This window comes from Maylandia zebra, linkage group LG13 (genome assembly GCF_041146795.1).
Source record: "Maylandia zebra isolate NMK-2024a linkage group LG13, Mzebra_GT3a, whole genome shotgun sequence".
In the NCBI taxonomy this organism is placed as follows: domain Eukaryota; kingdom Metazoa; phylum Chordata; class Actinopteri; order Cichliformes; family Cichlidae; genus Maylandia; species Maylandia zebra.
Genome location: NC_135179.1, coordinates 33,823,037 through 33,842,351, shown reverse-complemented (window position 1 = coordinate 33,842,351; position 19,315 = coordinate 33,823,037). Strand labels below are relative to the sequence as shown.

The 19,315-nt window shown below is 47.3% G+C and overlaps 1 protein-coding gene across 1 annotated transcript; it reads right to left on the bottom strand.

Annotated features, from left to right (window-relative positions):
• Positions 1 to 510: 510 nt before the first annotated feature.
• qkib (QKI, KH domain containing, RNA binding b) lies at positions 511 to 18,412 on the bottom strand. Its single transcript, XM_004575337.5, has 6 exons — positions 18,030 to 18,412; positions 12,999 to 13,135; positions 12,687 to 12,803; positions 9,880 to 10,023; positions 2,880 to 2,967; positions 511 to 2,666 (listed from the first exon to the last, which is right to left on the bottom strand). The coding sequence occupies exons 1-6, from the start codon at positions 18,157 to 18,159 to the stop codon at positions 2,260 to 2,262; spliced, it is 1,023 nt and encodes a 340-aa protein (XP_004575394.2). The 5' UTR covers positions 18,160 to 18,412; the 3' UTR covers positions 511 to 2,259.
• Positions 18,413 to 19,315: the final 903 nt, after the last annotated feature.

Below are 19,315 nucleotides of genomic sequence, written 5' to 3'. Positions count from 1 at the left end.
GTGGACGATCCTTTAAGTTCGGTTCTTTCAGGTAAAAGTCTTTCTGTACGTCTCCTTTCACCCTGCAGATCATCTCTTTAACCAAAGTCCGAGTTTTAAAGGAAAACGTGACATCCTGTGAGAGATCCTCGAGTGCGAATAAAAGTTCACATCTGAGTGTTCGGACCATGAACTCGGTTAATGTGGCGGTCGGGTTTACGCCAGGTTTCTGTGCAATTTCATCGGATTTGTTTCATTAGTTGTGTCAGTGTTACCTATTGATTACTTTCCAACTACAGATTACAGTTTGATTGTTTTAGTACCAAACCCCCGGCAGACAACAGGTTTCTGATCTTTACAAGTTCACAGAGTAAAATCATGTTTCTGATTTCTGACAGGAAGTGACCTCACAGTGAAGCTGGGACTCTGATTAGCTGATTTAATTTAGTGGCCTGATTGGTCAACAGCTGCTAATATTTTAGCAATGTTTTACCATGTAGACTTTTGTTATTTCAAGAAATATAATACAACTTAAAAAAATCATTATTTATTTTTGATCTTTTGCCCTTTTTTGGAGAGAGAAAATCAGAAATGTTCACATTTATGTCTTGAGAAACAACAGCGTAGACTTTAGCTCTACACTGACCGTCAGCAAAAACACCTGGTTGGCGTGTTTTAATCACATAGTGATCCCAGAATACTTGATAAACCTGTCAGTAACCACCAGGGCTTTGGTCACATCACCAATCATCTCTGAGGTCAAAGTTCAGCATTAAATCCGTCATGAGCAAAGTCATTGATGTTTCAGACGTAGATCTGCACAGACGTAAGTTTTGTTAGCAAACGTCATAGCAAGAACTTTAATTGAAAGCTTCCTGTTTACTGTCTCCTCTAGAGTCACACCTAACTTAGCTATAGGACTGTTAGCTCTGTCATCTATCCACGCTGTAACATGTTTAAAGTAACATATGAAATGGAAGAAAACGTAAAATAAACCCACAGACATCTGTAGCTTTACAGGCCTTACCCTAGCTTAACTTAAAGTCTGACCTGAACTGAAACCCAGATCAAAGTTGGTTTGTTAAAAAATTCACTCAAAGACAGTCCATTATTTTTCATTAACCTCAGAGGATCCGTAAAGTCTTCAAAAGCACGGAGCTGTCTGTTCTGCCTAAAGGTGAACAGCTGTGCCACTGTCACACATCAGGACTGCGTTTCCCAGAAGCCACCTGTTTTCTTACTGGTTTCTTGCTGGGCTGGTTTTCTCGGATCACGTTTAACTCTGTGTTCATTGACATAAAGCGTCCACAGCCTGAAGCAGGGGGCGCTGTAAGCAGTTTTGTTTAATTATAGACTGAGTCCAAATAAAACACGACTCCACGCTTGTTCTAGCTGTGTGATGAGTTATTCCTGAAATTTTAATTTAAAAAATCTAAACTTTGATCGGCCACAGCTGTGTCTGTGTTTGGTTAAAGCACGGTTTTATCAATCATTTCATTTTTAAAGCTCTGACCCTTCCTTTCAGGTGTGTTTGCATTATGGCTGTAACAAACATAGCTTCAGATCAAAGTGAATCTGTGGCGTGGGAAAGGTAGACGTGCAGCCAGAAGGGCGGGGCTAGGCAGAAGTTTAGCCCCATCAGCCCTTGGAGGACAGGGACAGACCTGTCCATCGTGACAGAACAGGTACGTCATGACATCATCGTTGGTCAGTGATGAAAACAATAAGAAACTTGCATTAAGGCACACACTGGGAGACAATTTCACTCCAGATGAGATCTGAGAGGCTTTCAGGACGAGACTGAACTGAGACATCATCACAAAGGTGACACCCCTTTGAGTGCCTCACTTTGATTGGTCACTGTGGCTCATAAAGGCCAAAGTAATATTTCATGCTTGGATGTGTAAATTTAGCTCTTCCTCTCACAATACCAAAGTCCTCATTATTCTGATATTTAAACCTTTCTAATACTTTTCTCTGAAATTTTATTTCCTGAAGATTACAAATTTTCAAATCACTTGAATCAACTTTTACTTCCTCTCCAAAAATCGGCGTGTTTGCATCGACCTGAAAGCGTCTGCAAGTGGAGGCGTGTTTTCAGTTCACAGGGTGTTTTCAATGCAGGAAGCTGTGGTCACATGACATCAGTGCTAGAAGTCAGTTCAAACATTTTCAGCCAATCAAACGGCAGATAATGATGGAGCAATGACGACCTCATCCGTCCAGCAGGAGGCACAAGGCCGTGTGTGTGTTTGTTTGATCGTTTGTTTGTTTTGTCTCTCAGGAAGCATGTCGGAGGACCAGTGTAGGGGCAGGGCTCCACTGGCCATGAGTGTGGTGGTGAGGGGTGGGAGAGCATTCACAGGAACAGGGGGGGGCGGGCTTACCCAACATCCCCCCAGAGTCCAGCGGGTACTCCAAGATGGACGCTGGTGCCGCCAGAGTGTACGGGTAATCGTAAGGCGTCGTGTAGATCAGGCCAGACTCAGGCCCCACCCCTGCCATCAGTGCCGGTGTTCCATTGGGCAACACTGTCTGGATCTGCCGAATCAGAGGCATGAGAGTGGGGCCTGTGGGGGCGGGTGTACGCAGGGCAGTGGGCGGTGCCAGTATGGGGGCGGGGCCTGAGAGGACACGAGAAGCCTGTTGCGAGACGCTAGATGCTGCGAAAGAAAAGGCGAGGGATGCTGGGTATGGGTAACAGGAAAGGGGAGGGTTTATAAAAAGGGGAGGAGTTTTAGTATGCTTGCTGTAAAAAGACAAAATGAAAATCTGAATCAAACGGTGTGAATGGCATCTAAAACACTGCATGCTTCATGTTTTTCATTTTAACCAATACATTTGGCACAAATGATTCATGTTTAAAATGACTGTGTATGATTGGCCAGTCTGTCTCTTACAGGTTTTGATGCTGGCGTCTCTGTACGTCCCGTTCAGGATGGCCAACTCCATCAGCTGCATCTTCTTCAGACTGTCCTCGCCCTCTGCCTGAAACACAGACACGACTTTCAGACACGCGTGTGCTGTGAGAACATGCAGAACCGACACACACAGCAGTTTAAGTTCACACAGAATTTCATTCAGCCTGAAAGTATCAGATGTATTAAAAAGTATGAAAAACTGTAAAATACATTTAAAAAGAATCTGAAATCAGCCACTACAGAAAGATTCATGTTGTATAAAACAATCTGTAAAATATCCAAACATCAGTAAATGATCACAAAAGATCGTACGGTTACTGTGTAACCTGAGCCCTCTCCTGTACTCACTCTACACCTACGACTGCACGGCCACTAACAACTCCAACATCATTGTGAAGTTTGCGGACGACACTACAGTGGTGGGTCTTATCACCAACGGTGATGAGACGGCTTACAGGGAGGAGGTCAGCGCCCTGACCCACTGGTGTCAAGACAACCATCTCACCCTCAACGTCGCAAAGACAAAGGAGTTGATAGTGGACTTCCGGAGGTGCAGAGAAGTACACACCCCCATCACCATCAACGGCGCTGCTGTGGAGAGAGTGAGCAGCTTCCGGTTCCTTGGTGTACATCTGGCTGAGGATCTTACGTGGTCAGTACACACAAACAAAACAGTGAAGAAGGCGCAGCAGCGCCTCTTCTTTCTCAGGAGACTGAAAAGATTCGGCATGAGCCCCCGCATCCTCAGGACCTTCTATCACTGTGCCATTGAGAGCATCCTCACTGGATGCATCACCACCTGGTATGGCAACAGCACCGCCTACAACTGCAAAGCTCTCCAGCGAGTAGTGCGGTGCTCTGAACGGATAATTGGAGGTGAGCTTCCCTCCCTCCAAGACATCTATAGGAAGCGGTGCCTGAGGAAAGCGGGGAGGATCATCAAGGATTCCAGTCACCCCAGCCATAGCCTGGTAGCCTAGCCTGCTGAAGTGGAGGGCTGAGCAAGGCGATGACCCGAAGGTCCACCCCCAGCACCGTCACCACGTGCTGTCCGCAGACAGATGAACCTCAAGAGTAAACTCGAACAAGACACTCGAGGTCAGTCATAAAGTCCCAGCTCACTGAGCGGGTCCGTGCTGGCCGTGTAAGCCCATGACACAAAGGCAATGCACCAGATAGGGAGTCAGCAGGCTGGAGAGCTTTCACTCACAGGCCGTGTCAGACACAGCGAGGTCTGACAAGCATGTAAACCCGCGGCACATGGTTAGCAGGCCAGAAAGCACAGGCAGTCAGCTACAATGAGCCTGTGTGCATGCTCTCCACATGATCTCCAGCTGGAGCCTGGGGTGCACAGGGCCTGAACCCGGAATCCTAGGAGCACAGTGAGGAGAGGAAGCGTCGCTCACCGAGTAACTGAGTGGGGACCCTACTGGACACACAACCCAGCAAGAAGTGGGCAATGCCAGACAGGGAGCCAGTGCTGCTGGAGCGTAAGCCGGTGAACCGTGGGCAATGTGCCAGGGGAACACAGCCCGCAGCGTCAGCACGGCCGCTGAAAGCAGAGGGCTGAAGTAGGGACGTGACCCAAAGGGTCTGTCCCCAAGCCGCAACACCACCCTGCGCCGTCAGCAGACTGGTGAGGGGGCTGGCGGTCCAGCCAGCCGAAGCCCAAGTGGGGAACACAACCCGAAGGTCCACCCCAGGGCCGGGCGTCTGCTAAGTGCTGTTGTAGCAGGGGCGAACTCGCTACTTGTGCACAGTCGGCCCTACAGGCTGGAGAACACTTACTCACTTACTGACTGGCTCTGACTCACTGCAGTCAGAGCTGAGAAGCCACTCCGCTCGACAATGACAGGAGCCCCGCTGGTTGTGTGAACGGCGCACTGCGGGTAACACACCAGACAGAAAACTGGCTACACTAGGCTGGAGAATTCTCACTCGCCGCAGCGAGGTCCAACTGGCGTGTAAGCCAGCGAATACGGGCAATACTCCAGGAGAGCACAGCCTACCAAGCCACTTGAGCACGGCAGCTGGCTATCGCCATGACAGAAACCCGCGATATGCAGACGACGCTCCAGATGGGAAGCAAGAGTGGGCCCGACAAGACACCTGCGGACAGTCGGGAAGTGTCAGCTCACTGAGCGGGCACCTGATGGCCGTGTGACCTGTGACACAGGGGCAACGCACTAGACCGAGCCAGCGCCGCAGGCTGGAGAATTGTCAACTGCTGGCCCATGCCTGCAGCGGAGCTGGCCACTATGCCCAACTCAAAGGATCTCAGGAAGAAGGAGGGTGGTTGGAGGACAGCTGAACCTAGGCTCCGAGTCCTCCCCGCCTCACCTGAACACGGCCATCTCCACATCCCTGCATAGGCCCCTCAGCACAGCGAGGTGGCCACAGGGTAGACAGGCAGTCCCATCAGGTACAGTGGGGCAAAAAAGTATTTAGTCAGCCACCGATTGTGCAAGTTCCCCCACTTAAAATGATGACAGAGGTCAGTAATTTGCACCAGAGGTACACTTCAACTGTGAGAGACAGAATGTGAAAAAAAAATCCATGAATCCACATGGTAGGATTTGTAAAGAATTTATTCGTAAATTAGGGTGGAAAATAAGTATTTGGTCACCTCAAACAAGGAAAATCTCTGGCTCTCACAGACCTGTAACGTCTTCTGTAAGAAGCTTTTCTGTCCCCCACTCGTTACCTGTATGAATGGCACCTGTTTGAACTCATCATCTGTATAAAAGACACCTGTCCACAGCTTCAAACAGTCAGACTCCAAACTCCGCCATGGCCAAGACCAAAGAGCTTTCGAAGGACACCAGGAAAAGTATTGTAGACCTGCACCAGACTGGGAAGAGTGAATCTACAATAGGCAAGCAGCTTGGTGTGAAAAAATCAACTGTGGGAGCAATCATCAGAAAATGGAAGACATACAAAACCACTGATAATCTCCCTCGATCTGGGGCTCCACGCAAGATCTCATCCCGTGGGGTCAAAATGATCATGAGAACGGTGAGCAAAGATCCCAGAACCACACGGGGGGACCTGGTGAATGACCTGCAGAGAGCTGGGACCAAAGTAACAAAGGTCACCATCAGTAACACACTACAACGGCAGGGAATCAAATCCCGCAGTGCCAGACGTGTTCCGCTGCTGAAGCCAGTGCATGTCCAGGCCCGTCTGAAGTTTGCCAGAGAGCACATGGATGATACAGCAGAGGATTGGGAGAATGTCATGTGGTCAGATGAAACCAAAGTAGAACTTTTTGGTATAAACTCAACTCGTCGTGTTTGGAGGAAGAAGAATACTGAGTTGCATCCCAAGAACACCATACCTACTGTGAAGCATGGGGGTGGAAACATCATGCTATGGGGCTGTTTTTCTGCCAAGGGGACAGGACGACTGATCCGTGTTAAGGACAGAATGAATGGGGCCATGTATCGTGAGATTTTGAGCCAAAACCTCCTTCCATCAGTGAGAACTTTGAAGATGAAACGAGGCTGGGTCTTCCAACATGACAATGATCCAAAACACACCGCCCGGGCAACAAAGGAGTGGCTCCGTAAGAAGCATTTGAAAGTCCTGGAGTGGCCTAGCCAGTCTCCAGACCTCAACCCCATAGAAAATCTGTGGCGGGAGTTGAAAGTCTGTGTTGCTCGGCGACAGCCCCAAAACATCACTGCTCTCGAGAAGATCTGCATGGAGGAATGGGCCAAAATACCAGCTACTGTGTGTGCAAACCTGGTAAAGACCTATAGTAAACGTTTGACCTCTGTTATTGCCAACAAAGGTTATGTTACAAAGTATTGAGTTGTATTTTTGTTATTGACCAAATACTTATTTTCCACCCTGATTTACGAATAAATTCTTTACAAATCCTACCATGTGGATTCATGGATTTTTTTTTCACATTCTGTCTCTCACAGTTGAAGTGTACCTCTGGTGCAAATTACTGACCTCTGTCATCATTTTAAGTGGGGGAACTTGCACAATCGGTGGCTGACTAAATACTTTTTTGCCCCACTGTAACCCTGGTCGTCTGACCAGAGTCAAGCGTCATAAACATCATCCTCCTGAGAATCAACCTCCACCGGCACAGGCCTCACAGAGGCGGGGCAATGGGAGGCAACGCTGCAGCCATCATCTCCATTTTAGCCCAAGAGGCACAAGATTGGGGAGGGCTCTCCATGTCCCCAGCCTGCCTGCAGCTGACGTGTCAAGCTCCATCCCTGTAGAGGGAGCGACGAAATGGCCGCCAGCAGGGCATCAGTTACCCTCACGCCCCTGTTAGGGCATGCTGCCCTGCCCAGGGAGGGCCCGAAGGGGCGTCCAAAGAGACCAGGGACAGGGCTATTGGGGGAGGGGCCAAAGGCAAACTACTCCCACCATGCATAGCAGCAACCATCTGCGGGCAGGGGACCACAAATGCTGGGATGCAGCACACTCACTGCCTGCAACCAGACCAATCAGGCAGCAGCGGCACATGAGATAGGAGGCGCTGTGGCTGTATGACATCATCAACCTTGAGGTTCGCTCTACTAGATGGGACCTCAGGAAAGGCTAGTTCCCACACCCGTCATGCTCTAATTAAGAGCTGAAGGGACCCATTTTGCCCGACACTGTGCCTGGGGACCAGCAGGGGGCAGCCCAGGGACAGGTGGGTGACAGGTGACAGGTGAAAGCGTATGCTTGGAAATCTGACATCCTTCCCACTGTAGCCGAGCAACGAGCCGAGTCTTGCTGGCTGCACCCAAGCTATGGGCAACGGCAGACAGGCTAACAGACCGGAGAATGCTCACTCGCCAGCTGTAGCACAGCGAAGTCCCAGTGCCGTGAAGCCTGCAAGGCGGGCAAGATGCCGAGGGAACACGGGCAAGATGCCACACACACAGACGGCAGCTCGATTGGCAAAGGAACCGGGCCACAGGAGACCAACTAGGGGAAACCGGGGCCGAGGGAAAGATAAAGGGGAACCAAGCTAAGGGGAACCACGGCTGAGGGAAACCAGCTAAGGGAGACCAAGCTAAGGGAAAGGGCAGGGGAGAGGCTAGCACCCAGGGAGGCTGCCGAAAGAGGCTCCTGACGGATGCACACACACACAGCACTCTCGAAGAAAAGTCACTCACACACACGACACAAGTGGAGATCAAACAATCACGTCAAACAGTCATGTCATGTCTGCACAGCTGTTTTATACGTGAGCTGTGGGGCGTGGCCGGGCAAGCTGGAGTGTCTTAAAGAATTATCAACGCCCCACGACCAAGGAGGTTCGTACCCCGTATATATGGAATATATAATGGTGTGGAGAGATAGTCTCGATATGCTAGAGACCATTCAAGTCCCAGAAATAAACTTTTGTCAAATTAAGATGACTTGAACTCATGATGGTTACAGTATCCTATGAGCACGCTCAGTAACCAGCCTGCTTAGGGCTGTGCAGACCACATGGGGCGCTGCTGTCCACCACACAACGGCGATTATTTCTACCAATTCCTGAGAGGAAACACAACACAACATCAAACACACACGACACACCTGCCACGAGCTCGTTAGACAATCAGCTCGTCAGTTAACATCTTTCATTTTCTTCAGTCCAACTACAAACTGACTTCTAAACCACTTTGTGTCTCTGCAACATGAAAGTAACTTCAATGCCTCCCTCCAACTTCCTGTTAGAAAACACGCACACACACACACACGCACACACACACACACACACACACACAAAGAGAATCATCAGGTGCCCAGACTCACTTCCTAGTTTTTTTTCTTCCTGCCTCTGCACAAATCAAGGAAGTGAGAGTGGAGGAAGTGAAGATCAGCAGAATCACTGCACTTCCTGTCTCTCTCTCTCTCACACACACACACACGCAAACACACACAGACACACACACTCCTAAATCTAGAAGTGATTCTAACATGAACATGAAGGTTAAAGCCCAAGGGCTGAAACCCCAAAGTGAGGTTGATGTCAGCGACCCGAGTCCGTTTACCTGCCGAATCACCATGGTGACTGATGCTGAGCATCACCAGGTGAGGCTCAGAGTTTCCTCTGATTCTTTAATGCAGCATGTTTTCAGAGTGAGAGATTCTCTGTGTGCAGCATGTTCCTGAAAGCAATGAATGAAGAAGCTCCAGCAGATCAGACTGAAAGTGCACGTGTTCATGGGGCGATCGTGGCTCAAGAGTTGGGAGTTCGCCTTGTAATCAGAAGGTTGCTGGTTCGAGCCCCGGCTTGGACAGTCGCAGTTGTTGTGTCCTTGGGCAAGACGCTTCACCCGTTGCCTACTGGTGGTGGCCAGAGGGCCCGGTGGCGCCAGTGTCCAGCAGCCTCACCTCTGTCAGTGCGCCCCAGGGTGGCTGTGGCTGCAATGTAGCTGCCATCACCAGTGTGTGAATGTGTGTGTGAATGGGTGGATGACTGGATGTGTAAAGCGCTATGGGGTCCTTAGGGACTAGTAAAGCGCTATACAAATACAGGCCATTTACCTTTCATGTGATCAAGTGTTCATGTGATCATGAAACATGAACGCCTTTTCAACCAATCACATTCGTTCCCTCTGATCTGATCTCACGTGCCCTTCATCAGGCTGTGGGACAGGAAGCTGTCATGTTTCACAGCTGTGATGTGAAGCTGTCACCTAGGAAACAAACAGCAGCGCTGAGCGCGCTCAGAGCAACATCCTTCCTGCCATTCAAACCTTTATTCTTCTCTGTCACAAATCAGCAGATTAACCAGTTTCTGCTGCTCCACCTCTGAGGGGTTCACCTCTTTACAGGTTTCATCATCATCATAGACCTTTAATGTCTCTGGTCAGAGCACCTGGCGCTAATAGAGATCCCGACTTAACAGAAAAAGTTGATAAATAGCAAGTTTTAGAGTTCATCAAGCCAGCGAACTTGAAGAAAGCCTGGATATGTAGAACTTCCTTTGTCCTCACAAAAACACACACAGGTCAGAGGTCAGGGGACTCACAGCAGGCACGAGCAGCTTGGTGACTTCATCTACAGCTCGTTTGAGTTTGATGTCGGCTCGGTTCTGGGCGTCTTCCACCATGATGAGGACATGAAGGTCCTCGTTCAGGTGCTCCCAGTTTGGCTTCCCTCTGTTCTGGTCTTCCTGCAGGTGGAGACATGAGTGAAGACAGAGACAAGTAGTAAATATTCACATGCTGTCTGGTGTTCACAATTGACTGACTTTGGTGAAATGCATCCAGGGAGTTACAGTTTGTTTTTACATTCACTGTCTGTAGTCCTCAGAAGAGGGGCCTCAAAGCTAAAGGCTCTGTGTCCCATTCTACTTTTAAATACTCTAGGAACTATAAGTAAGCCACCAGATCACAACAACAGTCACCTCAAGGTAATTTATATTATAAGGTTAAAAAAAACTGAGATTAACTGAAGGCTTTACAGGGAGTTTTTAGGACTTCCTGATAATAATGAATGACAGTCGTCCAGCCTGGAAGTAATAAATGCATGAACTAGTTTTTCAGCGTCACTCTGAGACAGGATATTTCTAACTTTAGAGATGTTGCACAAATGGAAGAAAGCAGTCTCACATATTTGTTTAATATTTGCATTGAAGGACATGTCCTGGTCAAAGTTTAACTAATTGGTGTGTGTTATATGGCTTCATGGACAGATAGAGCTGGGTGTCATCTGCATAGCAGTGTAAATGTATGCTATGTCTTCTAATGATGCTGCCTAAGGGAAGCATGTATAATGTAAACAGAATTGGTCCTAGCACTGAACCCTGTGGAACTCCATAATTAACCTCAGTGTGTGAAGTAGATTCTCCATTTATACGAACAAATTGAGTCTGTTAGATAGATATGACACAAACCACTGCAGCACAGTACCTGTAATACCTACAGCATGCTATATATTGCGATCTTCTGCTGGCGTTCAGCCTGTTAGCGTGTTAGCAGGAAGTCTGCTGAGTTAGCAGAGGATCGGCAGATGATTGGACGATCGTTTTCTTGCACAGATGAGTGGTCTTAACAAAAACTGTATGAGTTTCAGCACGACATCAGTGCAAAACCAACACCCCCCTCATTCATTGTCCTCCCTCTCCTCTAGCTCCATCTGGCTTGTGTTGAACTGTTGCTACGCCTGTCTCATGTACCTCTGTTAGCGTAGCAGGTGGCTAACCTTGTCAGCGTCACACACGCAGAAACACAAACACGCATGTTTTTTCAGCAGTTTGACCTGAAATGTTTGAAATAGTTTCTTCACTGTGAATCATTCAGAGAGTCTTAATCCTGAGGAGACCGTGTGACTCGGCTGCTTCTGCAGACTCAGAGCTTTCACAGGAAGCAGCTCGTCAGCTCTTATTTTAGAGTCTCAGCTCTTCCTGAAAGTTGGCAGACAAACTTTCTGACACACGGGTGCATGAAGCAACATCCTGTTCGGAGTTGTATTTAAAATCTCAAGCTAAAGACAAATTCATGTCACAAGTCTTTCTTCAGTCTGACAGGACCTAACCCTAACCCAAAATGTCCTGTCCTTTCTGCCAAAGCAGAATGAAACTTTATAAAGTTCAGAATGCAAGCTGGGATTTTGGCTTCAGTTTGAAGTTCAAGCAACAGAAGAGTTTAAGAGCTTTTTTGGAAGGATGTGTGACTTTATTTTTATAGTTTTCAAACTGAACTCTAATCAGTGAAAGTCTCAGTTTTAGGGACAGACCATCCATCTGAGACAGCGACAGATTTTCGGGCTTCGTTGGAGCCACAGATACTTCCTGTTTCGGACATGAACTATTTCTCCAATCAGGCCCATCCCACATTAGTCTGCACCTGCATGAAGAAAGACCCTGCTCAAACTGGTTTGGTCCACTGAGCTCAGGCTGGATCCTGCAACCCGAAACAGATACCTGCAGAAGAACTTCTGCAGGTATCTGTTTCGGGTTGAGTGGACGTTCGCTGTGATAGGATAGAAGTTCAAGTAAAAGGAAAGACGCAGCTCAGCGTTCGTTGATGCACTCAGAACCTGCAGATTCACAACAATAAGCGGTCACTTCACTGAGCGACCTAATTCTACTGACACGTTCTATTCTGACTGATCTCCTCTGTGCACACATCAAACCGAATGTTACAAAGTCCTTCAGAAAATGCACAATAAAACACAAGCAGAATGCAGAGTTAACCCTAACATCTGGAATAAAATTCATAAGAACACACTCTCTGTGATAAGGAAATGTGTCATACCTCAGCAGCCGTGCACGTTCTCACTCTTCTAGCTTCTCAAACAAAGAGAAGGCTCTTCGTTCGTTTTAAATGTTGAAACACATCTGAGTGATGCTCAGGCTCACGTGTTCTGTCTCTGGATCAGCCCTGCATATCTACACCAGATGTGTATTTTCATATGTGTTGTTCTTTAAATGAAAATCTGCTGACTGACCTCTGACTGTGTTTCAGTGTCAGGCATTTTCACTTTTTACGTCACTGCTTTGATTAAACCAAGAAAATCAAATATTTGAAATATAAGAAGAAAATTTTCATCTTATGCCTTCTGTGTGCGTGCGTATGAGCGTGTATTCATATCTTTGTGGGTAGCAATAATTGGAAGTTTACTACACTTATGGGGACCAAAATCCTGGTCCCCACAAGTCTGAAGGCATGTTTGAGACTAAATGTGTTTTTAGTGTCAGGGTGATAGCTAGGGCTTAGGCTCAAGGTTAGGCATTCATTTTTCATGGTTAGGGGCTAAGGAACGCATTGTGTTAATTACATGTCCCCACAAGATATGAATACCTGACATGCTGTGTGTGCATGTGCACGTTACCTTCTTCTTGTCTCTCATAGAGCCTCTTCCTCTCACCATGATCTTACATCCAGTTTCAGCCTCCAGCTGCTTCGCTGTCAGACCGCGAGGGCCCAGAATCCTCCCCACAAAGTTAAACTGACATACACACACAGGTCAGCCTGTTACCATGACAACCTAAGCACTAATCAGCCAATCCTCTTTCAGAAATAGCCATAAATAGTTAGAATGAATCTACTGAGTCGTAAAACTTTGAAACAGAGCAACACTGATGGAAACACAGGAAATGAATTATTATTGGTGCATCACGATGATCCACACACACAGACATACGTCGGGATGCTCCTTCACGGGGACGTAGAGTTTCTCCTGCAGCTGCACCGTTGGGCCGACAGCGTCCGGCAGCTCGCTGCTCTTCTCCGATCCGTTCAGCGTGTCCGTGTACATGTCCTTCCTCACGCGGCTGATCTCTGAAACACACACACACGCAGGAAGTGGAAAACTGTTCTGCGGTCTGGCCAATCAGAAGCTGATTCTGTTTGGCGTTCGTGGCAGAGGTGAGTGGGACGCACAGGCCATCAGCACTAAAACACCTGCAGCAGGTAAAGAGGAGCTGATGGAGCTCGGAGGGAAACAAACAGCTGGAATCAAACTTAACTGAAAACCGATGTTTGAGCGCGCCGTCTTCAGACTTGTCCTTTATGTTCAGGTTTTCAGCGCTGGAGGCACTGTTTCTCTGCGTTTTGTTTTGCTGCTCACCTTTTCTTTGTGTTTGGAGTAAATCTGATCAGACATTCAGGTTTTATATTTGTAACTGATTTAAAGGTCGTGTTCATATTTTTCCAAACATCACCGTGCGAACCTCTGAAACCTGAGGTGACGATGATGTTCTCACCTGATTCCATGATCTGTCATTCCCGTGTCCTCTTTAGCTTCTTGTATCTGCAGGTGAGATGGATGTGATGGATGATGAAGGTGGAACTGATGATCTGTGTGACTGCTGCTCTCCTCGTGGAGTTTGAACCTTGAAGCAGCCAGACGATAACCTGACCTGCAAACATCGGTCAGCTTTCCCTTCATGTTGAGCCTGATCAGTGAACAGCTGAGTGTAATAATGTTCATGTTTCACAGATCAAGCTCAACTGAAGAGAACACTTTAACCTGTGTGGTTTCTTAGTCTTCTAGGTCCTGCAACTCCTTAAGTTCTTAAGTTTAAGGCATTTGGAGGTTCTTGCAAATGTTTCACTGGACAGAACGATGTGGTGTCTCGGGTCTTTGTCCTCTGGTAGGCTTGTCCTCTCGGGGGTCATCCTCACAGTTGCTGACCCACCCTGTAATCATGTGAGTTATGGGTCAAGCTGTGAGTTGGTGTCGAACCACCTGAGAGGAGGTCTGAAGACTGTGTTACAGGCGCCTGATTGCTGATGGGTCCCCCCTCTGTGGAGACCACCATCCACCTTTACTGCAGTTATAACGGTTGGTGTTCTCGGTCCTTTCTCCTTTACAGAGCCGCAGCTTTATCACTGTGATAACTTTGACAGATTTGGTCCTGCAAATGTTTAACACTGGGACATGTCTGGTTACAAAATAAAGCAAAAAAGCAAAACAACATGTGACAACAATCATTTGACATCACCCTGCAGACGAAGACTTAGGCCAGCAGACCTTTGGAGAGGTCTGTAGTTAGAAACCAGCTAAAAACTCTGTGTTATAGCAGCTAGCTGTGGGGTTCCTCAGGACTCCTGTGTTGCTTCTGTATTCTTTCATGTGCATGTTTTTAGCATGTTGGTTTAACATGTGGCATTGAACGTGTGTTTAAGCTGCAGCTCAGCTCTTTGTTTCTGTCTTGAAACAGCAGCAAGTAGGGACGTGAAACCAGTGCAGCTTTCACAGGAAGTTGCAGTATCCCAGGTAACTGTTTCCATGATGATCGCACATCTTATACTGACCACCACCCCGGTAAGATTTATTTCTCCCTCGCAATGCATGCTGGGAGACTTTATGAAGCTGTCTGTGTGGTGATTCAGAGCAACAAAACAGCCCTCACCATCAGCCAATCAGGAGCTAGGAGTGCGCACACACACGCACACACACACACATGCGCGCACACACACACACACACACACACACACACACGAACATGCAACTCTGAGTTCTGAGTTCATCCTCATGTCAGACGGCTGTTTGCAGCAGACGTCTGTGAGCAGGAAACAGGAAACAAGCAGCTGCACAGGTAGGAAACACCTGAGCATCTCCTCAGCAGGTTAGAAACACACTAACCTGCTGGTTAGCATCAGAGACTTTCCATCACATCAAGTGAGCTCCTCACAGTCTGCAGCTCCTGCAGCATCACGGCCACAATAACCAGCAACATGGGAGCAGGCAACCCGCCCTCAGGACCAGTGTTGGTCAAGTTACTTAAAAAAAGTAATCAGTAACTAATTACTGATTACTTCCCCCAAAAAGTAACCCTCTTACTTTACTGATTACTTATTTTCAAAAGTAATTAATTACTTAGTTACTTAGTTACTTTTTAAAAACCCGATTTACAACCTGAAGAGGTGATAAAGTGATAGATCTTTCAGCCCAATTCTACTTTTTCTGCATAATCCATCATACAAAATGTAATCAAATGGAAAAGTATCTTTTTAAAACTTGTTTTATTAGTTTTAATCTTTTAACTTTATGCATCAAGCAAAGATTTAATTATATGCAACATTCTCTGACTGGAAGAAATTAGTTTAACATTTAAACCTATTTTCTGCACATTCCAGCTCATAAAATAAAATATTTTGTGTGTTTACACTCAGTCTTTCAAATAGATGCAAGTAAAACACAGCAGAAAATAAATAAAGTCAAAGACTCAGCGGTCCTGTTGCTCTATTTTCACCTGTAAAGCAGGAGTGGGGCAGGCGGAGGTTTACCCTGGTGCAGGTGTGCCGCGGTCAGTGGAAGAATCCGCGAGTTTCTCTGTGAGTTTCCCATTACGTCGTAGCTACTCGGTGCTTGTTGGAGGTTTAGGGGTTTTTTCGCTGTAAAAAGAAGTTTTCTTCCCACGCACAGCGGACACTAATGTTTTTGTCACTTTTTATGGAATCAAACTCAAAGTAAGGTCAGTACTTCCACGCTTTAAACACTGCACGCTCATACTCTCTCCCGTACTCGATATGTGATCCATTGTTGATCTGCACACAGCTGTTGTCACGGACGTCGCACTCGCTTACGTCACTGTCATGAGACAGACAAAAATCACGGTTTTAGTAACGCAGTAACGCAGCGTTCCTACGGGAAAGTGACAGTAATCTAATTATCGTTTTTGCAATAGTAATCCCTTACTTTACTCGTTACTTGAGAAAAGTAATCAGATTACAGTAACGCGTTACTGCCCATCTCTGCTCAGGACACACCTCCAAAATAAACCAACGTGCTTTCAGTCCGCCTACAACATTCACTTCAATGTCAATGCCCCGAGTCATGGCGCAGAGGAGGAGATCACCAGTCATGAAAGGTTATCGTATAAGCACCATGTCCTCACATGGTCTCTTCGTCACCCTCATTGTCGCCCTGATTCCAACGTGAACCATCACAGAGGTCTTCAAAGGATCATCTTACACTGAGGAGTCAACACAGAGACCTAACAGGCAGGAACGTCCTCTCTACAATGGTTAAAATGGGATGTTGGTCCTCACAAAGTCAGACAGACACACACACACTGGTACTAGTGGTTTTACTGTCTGAGGCTATTACAGCAGGGACGCCAGCCAGAGGGGATTCTGGGTAAATTGATTTTCTTCTCTCTCTCTGACTGACACACACACACACACACACACACACACACACACACACACACACACACACACACACACACACTTCATCTGAGCTTTTGAATTAATTGATTAGACCAATTAAATGATGAATAGCTGCACTTAGTGTAATTGAGACGCACACAGAGGACAGAAATAAAGAGGAGTAAGGTTTCATACTGTGGTGTGTTCAGGTGCTGTTGGAAAAGCAGTGTTCAGACACATGCCACAATTCTCCCTAGCGTCAGGTCTAGCCGTCCAATCACAGCGCACTTTCTACATCAGTAACTCACAGGTAAACAACACACCTGACACGTTGGCCATGTTGGTCCGAGTTCACAGGACTCTACTGTAAACGAACCTAACTGTTATTAAGTGTTTATTAGGTAAATACCCCCTGTGGCCATCTAGTGAAATGCAGTCTAACCCTAGCATCTACAACCCGGCTCTAAAAAAGCTCACTCGCTGAGAAAATGTAAATGTAAGCAGAATATTGAGTCATATTTCATTATCTATAGAAATCAAGTGTTTAAACTGAGGAAATCATTTCACCGTTTTAATATAAATATCAGATATATTTGAATTGTCTCCAAAAAGCCTGGTGTTTAGCAGCCAATCAGGTGAGCGGGCAGCAGGTCAGTCTCATGACTGGGTATAAAAAGAGCTTCTTGGAGGGCGTGTGCTGTACAGACATGTCTATATCCTGCACACCTGAGTGTCAGTGTAGTGATAGCAAAGCTCATCTGGGCATGTGTGGCTAACTTACAGATAGCCGGCCAGCCTCAGCGTGCTCGAAGTATGAACTTCATGGAAAAGCAGATCACCTGACAGAGACACAGGTGAGCTAATGTGAGACAGGTGGACGTCTGCTGCATCAGTCTGCAGATCAATCGACCCTCACTGACCATGAGCTTCTTGTATTTCAGTCCTCAAACTGTGAAACTTTATTCAAACATTCACACCTGCAGAAAACATCTGTGCGCACACAAACTGAACCAGATGTTCTCATTCCTCCACCTCGATGTCCGCTGGAGCACTGCCACATAATGTCAGCAGTCACATGACCACAATAACCTCACAGCAGCCCAGAAGGCTCCAACAGCACAAACACAGCCGAGGTCCAGTTCAGGAGAAGCTAGCAGACAGCAACAAGAGCCGCCTGTGTCCCATCCACCTGTCAGTCACAGAGGCCATGCCCCTAATAATGCAATGAGGCTGTAAAGTGACTGAGTTGGATTCCTACTGATTAGTGAAAATTGTGGGTGGGGTTAAACGTGCCAGCTCACCCATTTGTTTTTTAATCTTTCTGATCAATGAAATCAATAAATGATGATCAGTTATTAAAATCCATGATCACTAAAGTATGATACGTTACTCGAGTATGCTTCAGACAGTACTTTTACTCTGAAAACACATAGCACACTTTCTGACAGTACTTACTGCAGTACATGTAGTACTGCCAGCACTTTAACTTGTAGAAGTTTTAAAAGAAAAAGTATCAGGATGGTTTCAGTAAACTTTTCCTTTGATTTAAACCCTCTCGCGCGCGTGCGGGTCTCACCTTCGTCCAGGAGCCTCTCCAGGTGCTGGAAGATTCCGCAGAAGTTCGGCAGACCGCTCATCAGCTTCTTGTCGTTCATGAGTTGCATCAGGTAATCCGGACCGGGTCTGGGCTTCTCCCTCCCCTCCATCCTCCCCACCACGACCCGCCGAACTACACGGATCCGGACCGCAGCGGACTGCACGGCATCAGCATGAATCCAGACCCGCTCCAGACACGGAGGCGCCTTGAGTCCCGCACGCTCGGCTCCGAGTCCGGGTTTAACGCTCCAGCTGCTTCGGCTTTGCCCGGCTCTCCGCCCTCCGCTCCGCGCAGAACAGCGCTGTGTGTCGGCCAGCAGCGGCTCTGAGCCTCCGCTCCGCGCACACGGGGGGGCTTCAAAATAAAACTCTAACTAACTAACTAACTAACTAACTAACCAAATAACTAACTAACTAACGTGTGTGTGGTATTTTGTTCCCAGGCGTCACCATCAATAAAGCTGCTCCGTTTGAACGTGTCCCTCTAAATAGTTTTATTGGTTTTAATGGTTTTTTTCACATGGAAATGAGTCTCGTCCGCCTCCTCCTCTTCCTCTCCCTCTTCATCACCCACCTCCTCTCCAGAGCCTGGGACTCACAGAAGAACAAAGGAGGGGAAAACAAAAACTTTTCTTCTTTGTGAGTTTGGCTGAAAATCGCTTTGGGTGATGAAGAGCAGGAGGGAAATGAAGAGGAGAAGCGTGATGAAGAGGAGCAGGTGCAGCTGCTCCTCAGAGCAGCTCATGAAGAGTTTAAGGGTTGATCCGTCACCTCCGTGAGGAGGTGTTTACTTCCTGTAATGAAGGCATCCTCACGGTCGTGCTCACCTGTACACTTACCTCAGGGGTTGGATCATAAACACATCTAAAACCTGCAGGATCCCGGCCCTCGAGGCCTGGAGTTGGACACCTGTGCTCTACTAGCTCTGAGTTAACAATTACTGAAAGTAGTTTTTTCCTTGCCTGCCCAGCCCTTTCCTGGTGTGGACCCAAAGTGCCCTTTTGTTGAGGGTTTTTTGTGTATGTGTGGCGTCCTGCCTGTGCTCCTCAACAATAATATTTAACTTTTAATCACAGTTCTGCTAAATTAAAGGATCTTTCTTGCATCTGTCACATGATGACCATTAACCAGTGATCGCTCTTGACTGCAGATACGAGTTGGGAACCAGCTCGCAAAGAGCCCCTACATGTTTTGACACTTGAGCTGTGAGGAGTTGTGAGAAACAGAAAGTAACTGGGAGACGCAGACTGAGGCAACAGAAACCAG